Source organism: Lingula anatina, chromosome 5, assembly GCF_051362555.1.
Source record: "Lingula anatina isolate TDL-2025a chromosome 5, LinAna3.0, whole genome shotgun sequence".
In the NCBI taxonomy this organism is placed as follows: domain Eukaryota; kingdom Metazoa; phylum Brachiopoda; class Lingulata; order Lingulida; family Lingulidae; genus Lingula; species Lingula anatina.
In genome coordinates this window covers 6,405,131-6,425,173 of record NC_141771.1, presented here as the reverse complement: position 1 = coordinate 6,425,173, position 20,043 = coordinate 6,405,131, and the positions used below count along the sequence as shown (strand labels likewise).

Sequence of the window (20,043 nt, the reverse complement as noted above, 5' to 3'; positions counted from 1 at the left end):
CTAACACCTTCTCTACTGATTGACTTTCCTAAGAATTCACACTTTGTTTGGAAAAGAAAACATTTCTTAGGCTTTAACTTCAAGTTGTAAGAACGCAATCTCTCCAAAACCTCTTTCAAATTCTTAAGATGATCTTCAAAATTCTTTCCCAACACTGTGATATCATCCAGATACACTAACACTTTCTCCCAAGTCAAACCTCTCAATACTAACTGCATTGCTCTAGAAAAACTTGCAGGAGAATTGGTAAGTCCCATAGCCATTCTCTTATGCTCATACAGACCATACCTGGTGATAAAAGCAGTTTTATTTCTGTCTTTCTCATCAATCTCAATTTGAAAATATCCTTGCGCCATATCAATCAAACTCAAAAATTGATTTCCAGCCAGACAATCTAAACAATCACCAATGTTTGGAATAGGATAAGAATCTTTGATAGTTTTCTTATTTAATTCCCTGTAATCCACACACCATCTAACACTTCCATCTTTCTTTCTTATCAATACTGGTGGGGATGCCCATTCAGAATTTGATGGCTGAATAACATCAGAAGCTAACAACTTTTCAAGCATCTTTCTCTCTTCTCCTTCCATTCCCAATGGAGTTCTACGCAATTTCTGTTTCACAGGAGCTGCACTTCCAGTGTTAATAGTATGCTTAACACCTTTCATGCATCCTAAATCAAGATCATGCTTTGCAAATACATCTTCATAATCTCTCAAAGTTTCACACAATGCAACCACTTCATTTGAATCAAGCTCCTCACTTGATCTTTCAAATAAATCTTGCAAATGTTCAGGCAAATCTCTTTTCAAACTTCTCATCACTTCTTTATCCATATGTTCATCTATTTTCAACTTCATTTCAGCTTTATTCACAGCAGACACCCTAGCTTTTCCATATACATCTTCTTTACATCTCACTTCAGAAGCAACTGTCTCAACTTCCTTAATAACACCTAACACACTACCTGCTTTCAAAACAGCATTTCTTTCTCCATCATTCACTATTTCTATAGGAACAACATCATCACCTTTAACTAATGCACAAGATACCAACACTTGTCTATCAACACAAGGTTCTATCACATACTCTTTCTTTTTCTCTAACTCATAATCTGCACAAACAGAAATTCTCATCACCGTCAATGGAGGAACTACCATTCTCTTTTTCGTTCTCACCATATTTTCACAAATTTCAACTTCTTTCTCCATTTCATCAACACATTTCTCATCACTTTTAGCTTCTGTCTCACCATTCACTTTACTTAAATCAGAGTCACCTTCAACTTCTATGCTTCCTTGCACACATTTTTCTCCAATGATCAATGTTTGATCAACTAAATTCACCACACAATTTCTCTCCTTCAAAAACTTCAATCCCAACAACATATCAATTCCTTCTTGCAAATCTGCAACATACACATTTTCCATATATTCTATCCCATCTATCTCAATACTCAAATTTTCTACTCTATGACCCATCATAAATGCATTTTTTCCAGCAAGCATTAATTTCAGAGTCTCACAAAACTCAGGCACACCCTGCAATTTACTATAAAATATTTTATTTACGATAGTAAATTGAGCTGCCGTATCCACAACTGCTAATGTTTTCACACCACTTACACTAACAGGAATCACAAAATTTTCTCCCACTAATTCTCCAACATTCATCATTTTCACATTTCCACTATCCATAATCCGACCTTCAACATGAAGTAAGGGATCCGAAATCCGGTCGGTCAATTCGTCCCGTTCTAGTTTACCGAATTTCTTGCACCGGGAGGAGGATTCTTTGGTATTTCTCCATTTTGAGGGCAATTTGTTTGAATGTGACCTCTCTGTCCACATTTATGACAAATCAAAATAGAACTTGGGCTGGCATTTTTACTAACATTGGGATTAGGTGGATGTTCTACAATTTCATTCTTACAATCCCTTTGAACATGACCTCTTTCTCCACATTTAAAACATTGTGGTGGACCCCCTCTACTTTGATTTATGTTTCCATTCTGGGGTGATTTTACCATTCTACTAGGATTTCTCTGAGAATTTGACGGTGACACCCATGTGTCATTCATTCTTTTCATCTGATCACACATAGCAGACATGGTTCTTTGCATGTTGTAGAGTAATTGATTTCCACTTCCATTCTCAACACTCTGATCAGACATTCCAACTTGTCTAATATGCACATTTCTCCCACCTGTACCATATAGTGCTTTGAAGTTATTGTTTGCAACTTTCACAAACTCTAATGCTTCAAATAAATCTTTAGGCTCTTTATCCATAGCCAATTTTGCAGATTCTTTGTCACGACACCCTCTCAAAAATGAATCCACAGCTATTCCCTCACCACCTTCTGCATATCCCTCTCTAGATGCCATGAACACACTATGAGAAAAATCTTGCAAAGATTCACTTTCACCCTGTCTCATTGATTGAAGTGCTCTACGCGCAGATGAAGCAGACTCTTTCATACTAAAACGATTTGACATCACTTCTTTCAAACGTTTATATTTGCAGTTTCCAAACTCCACCGCATACTCAAGAGCTCTGTCTTCCAAACATTCAATCATTCTGCTAGTTTTTCTTTTATCATTCCATCCATATCTTTCTGCCATTCCTTCAAATTTAAATACAAAAGCTTCCCAATTTTCTCTTCCATTCCCACTAAAACTAGGCATTTTATGAACAGGTCCTTTTTCTCTTTCAACTAAAGGAACTCTTTTCTGTTCACATTCAGATTCACTTTCACTTTCACTTTCACTATCACTTTCACTCTCTGCTAGTTTCAGTATTGGTTTTTTCACAGGGGTTTCCAAACTTTTCTTTTTACTACTTCTAGGTGCAGGTGTGGGTCTACTTTTAATATTTCTAGGAGTCGGCCTTGGAATTTTTTCTAAATCATGTTGTAAATGCATTCTCTCATACTGAGTTTGCAAATGATTATGACGGGCTGTCATCTCATCCAATTCCAATTTCAAATCCATTTTTTCAATTTCACACTTCTGTAAACTTTCTACACGTTTTCTCAACAATTCATTCTGTGTTTCAACCTGTGTATGTAACATCATTTCTTTTATGGAATACTCTCGACACTCCTCTTCCATTTCCATTTCTTTTTTCATCAATACTTGTTTAGTTTTTCCTAACTCACTCTGAATTTTCACATTTCTTTCTTTCAACATATCATTTTCATTTTTCAAATCACACTTCTCACTCTCTAAACTATACTTTTCACTTTTCAAAGCATATTTCTCTTTTTCTAATGCACTCTTTTCATTTTCCAACACAGATTTCTCATCTTCCAATGCATTCCTCTCTTGTTTCAACTTTTTGTAATCAATTGCCATTTCTGAATTTTCAACTTCCAACTTTTTCACTTTAGCATCATTCATCTCCAATTCGCTAGATAAAAATTCTATCTTTTCTCCTGCTTCTTCTACCTCATCTCGAAGATTTATTATCATTTCATTTTGTACCTTCAATCGTTCCATCAACTTTCTATACTTTTCTTCCCAATTCACACTCTCTTCATTTTTCTCATCTCCAACTTTTGAACCTTCATCTTTTTCTTCTATTACACCCAGAATCACATTACCCTTCTTTTCCCATTTCTGCCATTCTGCTACACTAATACCAGTAATTTCTTCCAAATCACTCAACAGCAATTTTCCTTTTTGATTTCTCAAAGACACCAATCTATGAGCTTTCACTGGACCAATTCCTTTCAAATTTTTCAATTCTGTCTCAGATGCTGTCTGCACATTCAACACAACACCACTTTCTACATGACCCGACGCCATTTTCACTTCCAGTTTCCCACAACCTATTACACAATTTTATTGATAATAGCAATGCAGCTGTGCCACAAAAACTACACAATAAAATACTTTCACCACTACCACACTTTACTGTTTGAAGAAAGTTTCAGCAAAAAGCCACTATTAAACTTCACAGTAAATACAAACAAATCTCTCACACTATTCAACCTACTCACATGTACACCTATGATGAAACACTTTCAACACAGACGAACAAGGTAGAATAGTACTCTATCAATATATGCTATTGCAATATTGATAAAAATATACAATAAACAATTCACACTCACTCCTTCATTCAGCAAGTCAGTGAAAAACACAAATTTGAAACCTTTATTTTTAATAAATGCTTTTCTTTGTAAATAAACTCACTAAATTATGTTCTGCATTCTAATTACAACATAAGGCTCTACACGCACGGGCCTGTAATTACACGTGGTCTGTCCGACTACTACTCAGTACACGTGGTCTTTCCGACTACTACTCACTACACGTGGTTCGCAATGTCTCTGCAGTTGTAGTATCACAACAGAAAATTAATACAAAATATCTTTTAACTACTAAACTGAATGCTACTTTGACAATATTTACTAAATTGCCGCGAGTATCAAACAACAATGAAAATGAAATATCACTGCAATATGTTCCGACTAGTTCGCGTCTTGCAACAAGATGACTAACACGTGTCACTATCTTTCCAACTCTCACTCAGTCATACACAAAGCTTTTCAAAAATTCTAATATCACTAATAACTACCAATTCTATCCTCTAACTACACAAGCTACACAAATTCTATCCCGTAAATTGACAACGTTAGCTACACAAATTGAATTCTGTCAATTTAACAACATACAGTTATGCTACACAAATTGTATCCTCTAATAACGTTAGCTTCACAAAATTCTATCCTGTCGACTGCGCCAATTGTTACGCCTTCGCGGCCGAGTGCCTTATGAAGGTACAAATAACAATGTACTTACTGGTGTCTCAGAGTATAAGCACAAAGCCAAAAAACCAAAGAGATAAGCCTCAAGAGAAGAGCAAAAGAACCAAGAGAGCTGCAAAGTCAGCCGCAAAGAAGCCAAAGAGGCCGATTTATTTCACGTTACCCCTTATATACTAGTTCAGATAGTACACGTTTACCAATCAGAACCAACTATACAATGAACAGTTTTACCTTTAGGTTACCAATCACGGGAGGATTCAAACTTGCACACCGGACAACACTTTACTTACAGAGACATCTACCGGTAGCAATGTAAAACAATCTCAACTAACACAACATCGTCACATGATGACTTCGAATTAGATTTAGAATTATATTTACATACGTCTAAAATATTATTTAAAAATTAAATAGCTTAAATTTTGATACAATGTTTCTCTTTTGTTGTTTGATTTTAACTCTGTACCTATGTAATTTAAAACGATAAAAATAGTTCTTGTTTACGATCCGAACCCCAAACTTAATCAAAAGCCTTCTTCATACCTAAAAGCATCAAAGCAAATTAATTTAAGAAGCTGGATTACAATCTCTTGGGTTAGCTTCACTGTTTGTCATCACAACTGAATCAAAACCTTGGTCTACATCCATCACCATAGCACCCGTTACTCAGCCTTTGTCTATTGCCAGTTATGCTCTTTCAGCTAGTCTTACCACATGTTCCATTCTTTCTTTCTTACTCATGTACGCTCTTTGCCATTACTACTCTTTCTATAGAGTCGGTATTGATACCTGGTGATTTTTGTAGAGTATATCTTACGTGTTTCTAGGCTACACAACGATGCACTATGCTCAAACTGAGAAACAGTTCACCAATGCCAATGGCCAGTTCCGGGTCTTCGTCAGGAGCGGATGGGACGGTAGGTTATGTAAAATGAATGAATTTATGCCCTGATTTTAATCTCGTGGACCACATCTTTTATGTACTGTATGAATAAACAGCATTTTTATCAAAAACGTTAAGGCGCAGGTACATTTGAATCCGAATTAAATGGCACCACAGGTTTGAGTTATTCCGCATAAACCATTAACCTATCAATTCTATAATGAATTACTTGGTGGAATGTTTTGCAGTCATGCAGTAACAAAAAATGGGGAACGTCCATTGACGTAATTTGTAACTGGTAAGAAAAATGGCGTGAGTCATAAAAGAGTCATGAGCAAGCTTCATTGGCTACATGTCCTTCATATCAGCATATAATAAATTTAGAATTAATATAATATATAGCTATGAAGATCTCAGCTCGTCGACAAAGTCTAACCTGATATAAGGCATATCTAACGGTATGAACCTTTTTCTATTGATAATCAAAATAAAAGCTACACGTATTTATGAAAATGAATATATTACCACAGGACATATTTTTGTATTCGTTCATAACAGGTCCAAACAAATGGGCCAGCGGTCTATTTGAACTGACTGACGTAACGGATGGACACGTGATCACACTGGCAGATGACGTCAGCAGTTGGAAGGAAGGAGATCGTGTAGTTATCAGCAGCACTGATTTGTCCATGTATCAGGCTGAAGAGTTTGTGATTGGAAAATGTGACGGGTGTAGTCGTTATCAAGTCAAGATTATGGGTACGTTGCTACTTTTATAGATGAAACCATCAGTATGTTACTTGACTTTACCTCTACTCATCGACACTTTTCAAACGAACTCAAGCAAGATATTCTCCCTCCACACTAGTTCCATATTGACTTTTTTTTCTTATGCACTTTACTTACCATTCTTTCTAATTCTAACTAAACTTGATGATGTGTTTTAATTTTAAAAGTAAATTGTTACATATAAATCGCTTCGCCATAATTCAACTTTGACCCTGGTAAGGATAAAACATTTGTGAAATATTCTGAATGTCTTCCTTTGTACTACATTCAACCCCTTATGTAAAACAATGAAAATAGTGCACTAGTATAAGTGTCGGAAGTGAAAACAGAATCCTTTGTTTTTGATTGATTTATTCTGGTATGGTGAGCAGGCCTTTACATAATTATCCCTGATGACACTTTGTTTCAGGTCGAGTAAACTATGTCCATTTTGGCGGCTCTTCCTATGGTGTTGACATGCGGGCTGAGGTCGGTTTACTGAGCAGAAATATAGTTATCAAAGGAGAAATGGAGCCGAAATGTTATGGGGACAATTTCTGCCAGTTCTTCGACTACGACACGTTCGGTGGCAATTTGAAGGTAATGTTATACCCTGCTAGTAATTTTGAAAAAACGGCCGATTTCAATTTTAATGGTGCTATCGATTCCTACGAATCCGATAAGATATATTGCCTTTTTGTGCTTTACACGTGTTGTAATGGAAATGGGTTGGCTTCATAAATTAAAATAAAAATTTTAAGCAAATTCCAATAATTTAAGTTGGCAACGATGGCCATTATTCGTTGATTTTAGATGTTTCTTTCGTCTTGATTTAATGTTCTTTTTTAAAGATTTTGAAAGGATTCAAATCTGTCCATCTGTCCGGGGTGGAGTTTTTCAATATGGGCCAACAAATCCCTGGCAGTTACCCTATTCATTTCCACATGTGTGGTGACGTGGACGAACTCGGTGGCTACACAAACCCTACCTGGGTTAAAGACCTGTCCATCCACCACTCCTTCAGTCGATGTGTCACAATCCATGCCACTAATGGACTTTTGGTAAGTAGTAGAAAGTACCTCAGTATCTTTATACTGCTAGCGATACTTTGTCCTACAGTTATATAACGGAATTGATCGCTGATTAAGCTCCTTTCATACCAAGCTTGCCACCGTATATTTAAAGAACGAATATGACACATTCTCACAATAGTGAAAGTGGATTTAAATCCATTCTTCAAGCAGTAGCAAACCTGGTGTGACAGGGGATATAGAGCATTGTATAGTGCCCCATGAATTTTCGAAATTTGCATTATTTTCAAGCCCTACTCGGCCGTGCTTTCTAGAATTGCATTCCCAAAATTTTAACAAATGTAAATTGCATTATCGGATACCTTAGGTTCAAAATGTCGTTGGCTACGATGCACTGGGTCATTGCTTCTTCCTGGAGGACGGCAATGAACAGAGGAACACTCTGGACCATAACCTGGGTCTCCTCACCAAACCGGGCACCATCCTGCCTTCTGATAGAAATACCAAGATGTGCAAAGCTATGAAAGATAATGTTATTGCGGGATATACGCCTTCACCTGGGGGTTGCAAGTTAGTGACTTTCTTTCTGTCCAAGCGACCTTTCGTTTTTCTACTTCGTGCTCATGCCTCCTCTCTCTCTCTCTCTCTCTCAACAGGCAGTGTCCACAATAGTTTTATCTAACTGAATCAAAGCTTTGATCTTTATGCAGAGAATGATAATCCATAATAAAAAACAAGTACACGAACAACAATTTGTCATTATTTTTAGCAATATTACACGTTTGTTATATGTCTAGGGTTTGGATGGATGAAGTTCGCGAAAAACAAAATGCATCAAGATATAAGTTGTGGTATTTTGAACTGAATTACATGTCAAGCTATTTAATATTACAGCGCAGTAACCACATTCTGGATAGCCCATCCAAACAACACGTTTACCAACAACGCTGCTGGAGGTTCCGCGGCAAGTATACAACCCACAACAAACAGATACCATGACAAACGTTATTAATATGCATGCAAAAAATACTGACCACGGCTACAACTAATAAGTCAAAAATAATGCGGACCCCTGTTTTACCCAGTATATCGAGAAAATAATAATTATTATCTTTCGTGTTTACAAACTCTCCGATAAATGGCGGTATTGTATCAAAACTGAAGTCTGTTACAAAATCATTGTATCTGGCTTATACTTTCATTGTGTATACTATTTTAGAAATTTAGCTCTGATAACAGAGGGTAGGTATAACAGATCTTCTTGTATCTTAGCATATGCTCGGCATTAATGTGTAATTCATTATTTCCAGAGCGTTGGTTTCTGGTTTGTGTTCCACAGGGAACCCACTGGACCGTCTAAGGGAACGTTGCCAATGTTTCACTGTGAAAGGACCCCGATCAAAAAGTTCTCTAACAACAGGGCTCATTCAAATATGGGGAAGGTGAGTTGCATTGAACAGACTTGCTACATGTACCATACTATAAGTATAATTGAGGTAAGATGTGTGTACTGGACTTTTAGGTGAACTACCAGAACATCTATATTAAAACTGATGGATTTATATAATAAGTACATATACCAGTACATCTGTTTGAAATTTTCTTGAGATACGTACATGGACATTTTAAATCTCGTGAACGGTCATATTAGTTACTGGTAATTTAAGGCAGTTATAAGCACATAATTGTTTTGGTTAGTATTTAGTTAACGGATCTGTAAGAATCTGCATAACGAAATAATATATAAGAATAATCATTTATGTTATCGTATAGCAATTATTTGTTACGACACGAAGCAAAGATTTATAATGGCACACACGCCACGTATAATTGATATTCCAATTTAACAAAACGTAAAAGTAAACCTGTTACCCCCAGCTTGTTCAAATTATTTTGGAGTGTGATTTGAAATTAATAACATGAAAAGCGCAATATGAGTGCGCACTGTCGTGTACTTCTTTGTTGCAGGCGTCATTGATGTTGGATGACGGTGTGAAGACGTCACCCTCTTCGTCACGGTCACCAGCTGAGTATTTATCCATGACCGGGGCAAGGTGCGCGCATTTGGTGTTATAAATTGGAAACTCTGGGATTAGCACTGGCTATATGAAATATGTTTTTTCTTTAAATTTATATAACACGATTAAGTGCAAAGTGCGATAGGATACACCGCGACTGGTTAAGACGAAACATGTCAATGAAACTCGGATGGTTCTTCTGAAATTGATTAATGATACATGTAAATTAAGGAATATGTATTTTGTTAATAATGATAATTGGAGGTGAATTTGATTAAATCATTAAGTCTCAAAACAGCAGTGGGATTACTTTGATCAATAACTGAAATAAGGTACTATTGATGAGCAGAAAACAAAGAGTGATCCACGAGCAGTTAATTATAAATATACATTTAGATTATAACATCTTAACCTGTAATAAAACAAAAGACACTGTCATCTTAGCTCAAGTATGTTAAACCTTCATTTTATTTTATTTTTTTCATTCATTTATTAATCTGCCTATTTTTTACCTGCAATAAGGCACGCTCCTCACGTTGACGCCGATATCAACAAGCCGAGATCCCCCTCTATAGTGGACCGCTTTACGGCTTACAAGTCACCGACTTGGGGGATTTGGGCCCGTGGGGGTGATATAATAATCCAAAACTCAAGGTAGTGTACACAAAACATAGATTTTCTTTTCATTTCAGTATCTTTATTGGTGTGAAATTTAAATTATTTGTGGTAAAAAACGGGGGGTTTGGACGCGCAGGACAATACAGTAATTTATGATTTTCTAAAAATTATTATGTGTATACAAAATCATGGGTGCTTCTGAAGTTGTTGATCGGTTGTTCCACATATAGGAAGCATGTCAACTTTTTATATTGAACAAATGAATGAATAAGGCCATGGCCAATTATTGGAAATGTGTTGTTAAGTAGTACATGTATATAGTGAAAATAGTACATAAAATGTTAGGATCAGACGCTTTTCTTCGGATGTTTCCATTAAAAACTGCGAGAGAAAAAAAAGATTCCTTTTTTTATAAAAATAAAAAAAATCTTGATTGAATACATATATGTTCCTCATTATGAATACTACTTAATAAACATTTAAAGCAAGCAGTAAGCAGTACATAATATTTACATTATTTAATGATATCATTAGGTTTACATGTTCTACAATTATCTGTTTAGGTTTTCTGACATCACAACTGCGGTCATCTTAGCAAGGTATCGTACCGACTTTTTTTTTTACTAAATGGCCTATTATTTCCCCTTTATATCCGTATATTTCTATGATAATCTCAGTTGTAAGTCGAAAATGGAAAATATTTTGGATAAGATCTCTTTGTACCACCATCTGATCTGTTCTTAATATCGTCAACAGTTCTTCTTAAGATGTCGATGGGTTAGAGAGCTTCATTAAGCCATTCACAATTACTGCATTCCTTCCCATTACAGTGAAGGTGTCACCCCATTCGACGCCGGCAGTCACCAGACTATCCGAGACACCATATTTGTTGGCGAAAGTGAAAACAGGGGGTCAAAGAATTTAAACGCATGGAACGGGAATTGGGTTGCTGGCTTTGACGGAAAGATGCGAATGATGCCCAGTGACAAGTAAGAGGAATACAGTTAAAGCCTTAGCAAATGTGTCAAATACGAATGATTGGCCCCAGTGTCGCTGTCTCAAGATGAAACATTAAATATGTTCAAAGCGAATTTGTTGCCAAATCAACGAGACATCGGACTGAATAAAACTGTTGTCTCGAATCTAATGAAACTAGGTTAGATTGAAGCAGCTTATTAGGTTTGCTTACCGTTACATCCACCTTATAGTCTTGTGTACTCATTATTAATTTATCTTAAAGCAAGGGCATATCATACAATATGTACTAGCCAGTATGTTTTCTCAAGCAAGGTTATATAAAGTGTTCCGAACTGTAATCGTGAACATTTGTTTAAATGTTAATGATATAACATGCAAATGTTATATAAACTAATGTGTCAGAGAAGTAAATCTCATATAACAATTTATGTAGCCAAATGTTCACAAGCACAACGAAGCTCTGTTTTTGCTCCAAATTAAGTAGGATAAGTCCATATGACTGAAATTGTCATTTATTAATGACGAAAACTAATAAGATACAAAGTTACAAAACTGGGGAGATAATAAACATCCCCCAAACTATATAAGTGCTAAATATAAAAATAATAAAGTATGTTAATGAAATGTAACCAGGATTAATTATGAAAAATATGAGAAATCACAACAGCTATAGGAGCAAAAAGTTGGCGCAAATGAAAATAAAAGGCCTGGGGAGATAATAAACATCCCCCAAACTATATAAGTGCTAAATATAAAAATAATAAAGTATGTTAATGAAATGTAACCAGGATTAATTATGAAAAATATGAGAAATCACAACAGCTATAGGAGCAAAAAGTTGGCGCAAATGAAAATAAAAGGCCATATGATGTGAGAGAAGCTCACATCCCCGCCAAGGAAACTAAGAAGACCGAAGGCAGTTGCATTTATATATAAGACAATTCAGTAATAAAAAATTCCCGGGCCAGGTAATTCAAGTAAGTAAACGGAATAAGTAATATGAATAAAATATACACTTGTACAGAGAACATATAAACCCGGCATAAACCCAACGAATAGCCTGGGTAGATATGGCATGAGCCATATTGATATAAGAAGTGCAAAAAATTAAACATCTCCTAGTCCGCCGCCAGAGAAAATCCATGCAGGCAACAGCCTCAGCTTAGCCGTGCACGTAAAAACAGGGATATCTGGAAAACCGACTAGGCAACGAACACAGAGCTGGGTGACTCCCCAGAATAGGGGCATAACAGCTCCCAAAAAATTAAAACCTAGTATACCAGATACCACCAAAGGGCTCTCACTACTTGGCAAACAGTTAAAAACCTGGGAATACACCCAGAACCTAGTATACCAGATACCACCAAAGGGCTCTCACTACTAGGCAAACAGTTAAAAACCTGGGAAATACACCCAGAACCTAGTATACCAGATACCATCAAAGGGCTCTCACTACTAGGCAAACAGTTAAAAACCTGGGAATACACCCAGAACCTAGTATACCAGATACCACAAAGGGCTCTCACTACTAGGCAAACAGTTAAAAAACCTGGGAAATACACCCAGAACCTAGTATACCAGATACCACTACAGGGTTCTCACTACTAGGCAAACAGTGAAAAACCTGGGAAGTACACCCAGAACAAAGAGCATAAAAACTCCAAAAATGCATATCGCCTAGTCGACCAGAAACCCCTAATAATACTCCACCTGGTAATGCGGACACGGAGACAATCGGAAATAGGATATGAATAGATACGGCATGTCAATGACAGCCAGGAAATAGGAAATATGAAAACTGCAAAAACACCTGTCCCGATAGGAATATAAACATAAATAAAATAGATACACACAAAGGAAAAAAAAATCAAAAATAACATGGTGAGTGACACCTAAACAAAAAAGGTAACAACTGTAGTTGCATAACACAACAATTATAAATGTATTGATAAGAACACGTGAAAAAAGGGGGGGAAATGAAAACAAATACTAGCCTGTGTGTGATCCAAAACTTGAAGTCATCCCGTAAAAGGAAACAGCCGTCGCCGAAACTTGAATATCAAATACTGGTGACTGGAGAAAAGTGAATATTGTCCAAATAAAATAAAGTCACCAAGTAACAAATAACCGTCAACAGCCGTCGCTGAATCTTGAATACCAAAACTGGTGGCTGGGGAAAACTGAATAATCCGAAGAAAATAGTTACCAAGTAACAAATAGTCGTCCCCAAATCTTGAAACCACAAAAGTGATGACTGGTAACCAGTGTACAAATAACAATAAAGAAACGTAAGTAATAATACAGTGTAGCTGCTAAAACTGCGGGTAAATATATCCGCAGCTACAAAGCTGAATGACTTCTAACTGAATGCAGCTCGATGGAATTAATCTCCAAAACATCTTTCATAGAATATACTTGTGTGTGCCTTGATACACAGCAGCTAAGACATTCCTTAACCCTGGGCATCTGTTAACACCTTGTCTTGGTCAACTACTTAAGGTCAAAATGTGCAGACACAAGACCCAAACAAAACGTTGATGTATTACCAAAAAGTTAATAGCACCACTAAAACAAACCATTTGCTACATAAATACAATTAATTCTCTTAATTGTAGTTTTGTTTAAAACTAATGTGAGCATATGAGGAACAGTATGCAGTTTATAACTTATTGGAAACACATTTACTATTAGTTCACACTTACTAGTAAATAAGCGGGTAAAAATACATTGATTCCAATTTACAGAACAAATCCCAAGAGAGCTATTGCAGTATATGACGGCCCAATTTCTATAGAAAGGTGTCAGTTTAAGCGCTACGTGAGTCAATACAACAACGCTACGGCCGCCATTGGGTTCCTCCTGCGGAACGGCTGGCAGTTGGCTACGACAAGCAGATTCACTGGCATCTCCTTTGATGACGTGGTAAGCAAGGATTGGCTGATTGATAATCATTTTCTGTCATATGAACTGGTGTAGTACACTTTTCATTTATATAATAATAAAACTATTTTGATTTAGTTACTACCCGGTATAAAAATTCCAAAGTAATTATTTGCACTGGGGATGGAAATTACCCACTTGTATCAAAGACATTTGTCCTGAAGGATTCTTAACTATTATGGAGCAATTTCTTAGAGGGTCCTATTAGACACTATAGGACATTTAAGGATTTTGGGTCAATTTAGAACGGCCGTTAGAACCCTACACAAAATTTCTGACAGGGTTCATTTATGAGTTAGCTTTGGAATTGATTATTCAGACTCGCCATACATGGGTCGGGCGTGTTCCTACTGGGTATTACGCCTCCAAACCAGACAGAGACGGCGACAAAACAGAGATTTTCCACGACGAGGACGGCTCCGTCACTGGATACAAGGACTCATATGTCGTTCGAACGGACAACCATCTTCTGCGCCATGCTGGGTGTGTCGAAAAACCAGAGTGGAATGCCGCAGTCTGTAAAGGATCATATGCTCAGGTGAGTTTCAACTTTCTTTATATTACATTGCAGCAACTACCAGTAAGTACTGGCTGAAATGTGTACAAACTATTCTGAAAGTATTAAAACAGTGTAAGTTTACCTTATAAATTTCAGTAAATAGGAAATGCCATATCAGTCAAAGCCTAATCAAACAGTGTAAAAATGAAAAAAGCAATGGCAACAAAAGAGAGAGTGAGAGAAACAATAACAGAAAAACCCCATATGCAAATCGCACCTCACTCGTCGAAGAACAATTTAGGAATATTTTCCTCTACTCTGTAGATGTGGGTGAGAGCCAACACCAAGGTACTCCGAATGTCCATGACCCGGACCGACCACCCTGACAAACCGATTGAACTGGTCAGCCCGTGGAGAAAAGGCGGCGGAGTTTGGAACCAGTACCAGCCGTCCATGTTACTGGGGCAGACCTATACCATTCACTGGGACGGTACATCACCCGCTACCGTGCAGCTGCACCCCATTAACTTCAACAAGTAATGTTTTCCGTTCTATTTTTAACTTGTTTTCAGTAAGTAAAGGTAATACAAATTGAACAACCCATTTTTTAAAAACATATTTCACTTTTGATTTCTTCCTTAAAATTATTTATTTATTTATTTATTTATTTATTTATTTATTTATTTATTTATTTATCCGATTGTTTGTTTGTTTGATGGTTTGCTGGTTTGCTAACTTATGTATTTATTTATTTTTTTATATAACACCAGTAAGTGAATTAATTGCAAACACCAACAACTGAGTATAGCTATGTGCATGCCCAAAATTACCCTCGACTTTTAATACTGGCAGTAGTATTGATAGGGTGACAACAACAAAAGAACTTAAATTAAATCAGTATCAAAAGGCTGCAAGTTTTAATTATATATTAACTTACAGTCTTTTTTGCAATTTCAATTAAGATTTTTTTAAAATGTACTAGCAGACGAAAGGAATCAATGAATGCATGCTTCAATATTCGTAAATCAGCAAATAAATAGGTAACAATTAAGATACGTGTATATGTATATGTACTTTATTGAGAAATGCCCAACACCAAAAGCCAACTTTGAATCACGCTGCCTCTTAACTCTTCTGGCATCGTCTTCCAGAAACGACAATATAATCGTTGGGCTCTGTTATCCAATTGGAACAACCTTTAAAATCCAGTACCAGCGTCTGTACCAATGGCAGTCCATCAAACCTCTGACCGCTGCCACATCGCTGGCCGGGGTGAAAAATGGCGACGGAAGCGTTTATTTCTGGGATGCACAAGTCGGGTAAGACAGGGGCGGATTTAGGCCGTCTTCTGGGTCTTCCAGAAGACGGTCAGATTTTCAAGTTTACATTGACGGAAGAAGTTGTCTACATGTACAATGTACACGTATAATGCAAATTCCCATTCATTGTTTGACCTGTCCTGCCTGGACGCTGTTTTACAGTCTGTGGTAGGATCTATTTCAAATCGTGTTCACACTCTGCTTTAACATAGTGTTAAAAGTCCATATAGTTATTTCATGAGAGAGAGAGAGAGAGGTTCTTTCGATTAAGTGCCCCACCCCATTTTCACAAATGAAGCCAATGCACCTAATTCTCAACTCATGATTCGTAATACAATAGCGTGTACTTACATGTACTAAAATACATGTATATACATGTAAGTTAGTTGATATATTGTCACATCGTTTTACAGGCTTCTATTTCTGAAAATCACTACTGCATACAACAGAGAGGGGTGGAATTACTGCTCTACCCAGGGCTGTGAGTACATATCCATCGAGGCCACCATACCAAATGGCGCCACCAGCGTCTGCCCAGGACAGGCCTATCCGAAGTACCAACAAAGACCTGCCAGCATTTTAATCGGATAAATCAACCTAACGGACTGGTTCGCAAGAGGACTTTGGTCTGAAACTAGTTTTTTACTATTAGACCCGATTTTAGCCGATTTTTTAGCCTACTGTGACCCAAGATTAATTGTCACTTCCTTCATTTTTTTATCAAGAAAGACATGTGTTCCGTGTTTTAGACAAATGTATGTTATAATTTAGTTAAAGTAAACAGAGTTCTGGTTTAAATTAAAAAGACACTTTTGGGACAAATTTACCAACCAACCCCTGATACCAAATAGTGAAAGAAATTCTCGGAACATTGTTACGCTTGTCACTATGGCTTTAACTAATGTAAATACCAGTAACACACTTTTAAATAAAGCTTGAAAAATCAATGTGGCATCACAATTTTTCGAAAACAAAATGTTATAAATAAGAATGATACCAATTCACCATTATTGATATGACCAAGCAATCGCGCGCTGAGACGTTATGTGAACACCCGACAACAATTCCAACAATGAGTAAAGTCGTTTTAATTTCCAGTCAATATGTTAGGTCGACCCAAACTTATCGCACCTTTTATTATTTACGATAATTGATAGAAATTTGATTATACGTCACAGTTAAGATACGAAATAAAATTAAAATTTTAACTGGCTTTCTAGAAAATACCAGCATAATAAGACTGGAAAACTAAAGCATGTAGCACTACAGCAGTCTTAATGGCACATGTATTAACAGACAGTTCATCATCGCTTATGTTTAGGGGGCTATCATAATCAGGAAATAAATCAGAAAAGTTTTAATTTAACTCGGATTGTGGTAGTTAATGTTAAAGAACAGGAGTCAAACAGAGCCAAAGTATGAAGTGACCGTCCAGAGACTGATGGAATGTGTCGCCACATGGCCAACTTTTGACGCCATTTGTGGACAAAATATGCCAACAGTACCACATCCTCCACACTAACTTGCCAACAGTTTCACTTTCATTTCAGAAGGCTTTGAATGCTCATATTTCCGCCTCGTGGTCTAAAGCGCTGTCGCGTCACGTGTCCTGGCCTTGCTACGTTGAGAATTTAACGATATACTGGATTCAGTATGGCTTTGACTTTCATATCGCCCCGCCCTGACAGAACTGCCATTGGCGAAGCGTTCTGTCTTGATGTGCAATAACTTCTTGAAGGCTCTCCTGATTCGTTTTGACTGCCAGGTATATATGGCAGGGTTCAGAGCAGAGTTTACCAGAACCAGACTGGACGCGTATTTGTAGGCCTTAGTCAAGACGTCCATGGGGACCGTATCACTGTACACATACACTCCCATTAACACGAGAGAGGGAAACCAACATAGCCCAAAAAAGCCAAAGATGATGGCGGCCATTTGGAAAATCTTCAGGTTGCCGTTTAGTCTTTGTCTGGCACGGGTCTCGGTGACGACGCGTCTGTTGCCATTTCTGTGAGCGATGTAGAACACCCTGCAGTACAAGCCAACTATAACGGCAGCGAGACACACGAACTGAGGAACGGCGAAGTATGCCAGGTACTCCCTCTTGTTCATCTTTAATAAGTCGCAGTCTTTTCTTGTACCCCCATCAAAATCGTTGTGCCATATTAGCGGTATGACGAGAAACAATGAGATTGAGATTAGCCATATGGCAATGGAAGCACGGTGCACTCGAGATGACGTCATCAGAATGGTGTACCGGAGGGGCGATGCTATAGAAATATATCTGTCCACAGCTATGGAGAGCAAAAACAATGTTGAAGCCATAGCCGTGGTGACTATACTGGAGAAACTGAAAGAAAGAAAAACGCGCATTTCAATTATTGCATTGCAAACAAACAAACAAACAAACAAACAATAAATAAATAAATACATAAATAAATAAACAAATGAAAATAAATAAATAAATATAAACATAAATAAACATGAACAAACAAACAAACAATGAATAAATAAATGAATATATACTCATTTAGAATGAAACAGTTATAAAGCAGATCAAGGTTTCTCAGTTGTTTTAGACATCAAGCAGATATCAATGAGAGCATCTTGGATGAAAATTCTCGTTCACGGATCACTTGTTAATGTAGAAGGGATAAATCAGCCATGTTTGATATACAGCAACAACATGACATTATGCATGTACATGTACTAGAATATCATTACGTGTCCGTACATTGCAGCCATAATTAGATCTAAGCTAATATTTGTTACTGACGGAAGTAACTTAAAAGTTAAATAACAGTTTAAGAGAGTTCATTATTTTCTTTGGTGTACTCGTATGTATGAATTCGTTAATGGAGTGAGCAACTTTTCAAAGTAGCCTTTCAGTACAAACAAACAAATCAAATGAATGATAATAAATGAATAAATAATGATAAGATGGTAGCAATAATAAATAAACGAATGAACAAACATCGACGACCTAGTTCTAGCTATTCTTCATCTTGCTAGTTAATTTATTCTTTCCTAAATCCTTAAACATAAATCAACGGCTTTGACAGCCATATTAATATGTAAAAGTACTACCAGTAGTCCTGTTACACAACTCAAAGTACTCTGTTCGGGATTCCTCTAGAAACAAATAATTTCTTTTCTCCAAGTCACAAATTATTGCTAGACCAGTCCCCGCACATAAACACCATGCTCTATCTAATTTATAATTTAATGATTAGGTTCTTAATGACAGGCCAGTTTTCTAGAAACGCTAAGTCTCAGAAAGAACTATCGTCTTCGTGTTCCTTTAGATGTAAATGACAAAATGATTGACGTACCTGAAAACACACACGTATACGTATGTGTCCAAAGCATTCTGCACTTTCAACGGAATATATACTAGCACCAGTAGGCCTACGATCATGTCAGCAATCGCCAGATGCATGACAAGGTAATGAGCAGGGTTCCTCAGAGAGGACGTCCGCCGTATGGCGGCGATCACTAAACTGTTTCCAAAACAAATTGGAAAAATTAATGCAACTCTGACTCCGGTGTTAACATAGTCGTTATTGGTCGATTCGCCTGTTCCGATGTCCGTGAGGTTCATGTTCATTCTCTTTTATATCATTACATGCCTTTTTTCAATGGATGACCACTTAGATCCTCCTATGAAGCTTAGGTTGCCAATTTTAAAAAATAGTTTAAAGCAAAGTGGACCTTTATGAACCGCCATGTATTATTTGTACTTTCCTCATATTCCACAGTTGATACGTATCGCTTTTTAAATGAAAACAACTTGCGCTTTGCTTTAAGCGACTGGTATTTTAGCGTAACCAATGCAACAGTAAAGAATGGACGGATGCCCATAATGAAAAGTGATACGTAACAGCCGATATCACAGACTTACAGCTTTGAGAGATATCGGCCGCATCATAACTTTATGTGGTCGCATTTATGTAATACAAAGGCTTTCTATATGCTTTTCAAAAATGTACCAAAGTCACGTTTTCTATGTCATCATATCCCGCAAAGCTGTTTATCTTTCCCAACTCAAAACCTCACTAAAATGAAGGACACTTAGGGGAGGATATATAAGGCATTTCACTCTCCCTAAACTTCAAAAATAACCCCCCTCCCCAAGAAAAAAAAATATAAGAAAGTTTGAGGGAGTCTGATGCAAGCATCTTTTTCCATCGCCTTACCCTACAGTAAGGTAGAA

The 20,043-nt window shown here is 36.9% G+C and overlaps 2 protein-coding genes across 3 annotated transcripts in view; one reads left to right on the top strand and one right to left on the bottom strand.

Moving 5' to 3' along the window:
• LOC106181361 (cell migration-inducing and hyaluronan-binding protein) overlaps window positions 1-16,777 on the top strand; it is a 36,062-nt gene extending 19,285 nt beyond the window's left edge. For both annotated transcript variants that reach the window (XM_087012791.1, XM_087012790.1), the window contains exons 9-24: window positions 5,604-5,693; window positions 6,218-6,418; window positions 6,858-7,027; window positions 7,279-7,488; window positions 7,826-8,028; window positions 8,353-8,422; window positions 8,769-8,900; window positions 9,427-9,512; window positions 9,999-10,130; window positions 10,658-10,693; window positions 10,925-11,083; window positions 13,817-13,994; window positions 14,332-14,550; window positions 14,836-15,047; window positions 15,663-15,830; window positions 16,244-16,777. In XM_087012791.1, coding sequence (XP_086868917.1) covers window positions 5,604-5,693; window positions 6,218-6,418; window positions 6,858-7,027; window positions 7,279-7,488; window positions 7,826-8,028; window positions 8,353-8,422; window positions 8,769-8,900; window positions 9,427-9,512; window positions 9,999-10,130; window positions 10,658-10,693; window positions 10,925-11,083; window positions 13,817-13,994; window positions 14,332-14,550; window positions 14,836-15,047; window positions 15,663-15,830; window positions 16,244-16,421 — 2,444 coding nt within the window. In that variant the 3' untranslated portion in view covers window positions 16,422-16,777. The remainder of the gene's footprint in view (window positions 1-5,603; window positions 5,694-6,217; window positions 6,419-6,857; window positions 7,028-7,278; window positions 7,489-7,825; window positions 8,029-8,352; window positions 8,423-8,768; window positions 8,901-9,426; window positions 9,513-9,998; window positions 10,131-10,657; window positions 10,694-10,924; window positions 11,084-13,816; window positions 13,995-14,331; window positions 14,551-14,835; window positions 15,048-15,662; window positions 15,831-16,243) is intronic.
• LOC106181350 (adenosine receptor A2b) lies at window positions 16,652-19,785 on the bottom strand. Its single transcript, XM_013565709.2, has 2 exons — window positions 19,163-19,785; window positions 16,652-18,180 (listed from the first exon to the last, which is right to left on the bottom strand). The coding sequence occupies exons 1-2, from the start codon at window positions 19,435-19,437 to the stop codon at window positions 17,415-17,417; spliced, it is 1,041 nt and encodes a 346-aa protein (XP_013421163.2). The 5' UTR covers window positions 19,438-19,785; the 3' UTR covers window positions 16,652-17,414.
• Window positions 19,786-20,043: the final 258 nt, after the last annotated feature.

What these genes read in the sequence shown, in the direction of transcription:
- LOC106181350 (XM_013565709.2), bottom strand. Translation starts at nt 19,437, where the DNA reads ATGAACATGAACCTCACGGACATCGGAACAGGCGAATCGACCAATAAC. An exon ending in GTATACGTGTGTGTTTTCAG is followed by an intron (nt 18,181 to 19,162) that starts GTACGTCAATCA and finishes TCTTTCTTTCAG; the next exon opens with TTTCTCCAGTATAGTCACCA.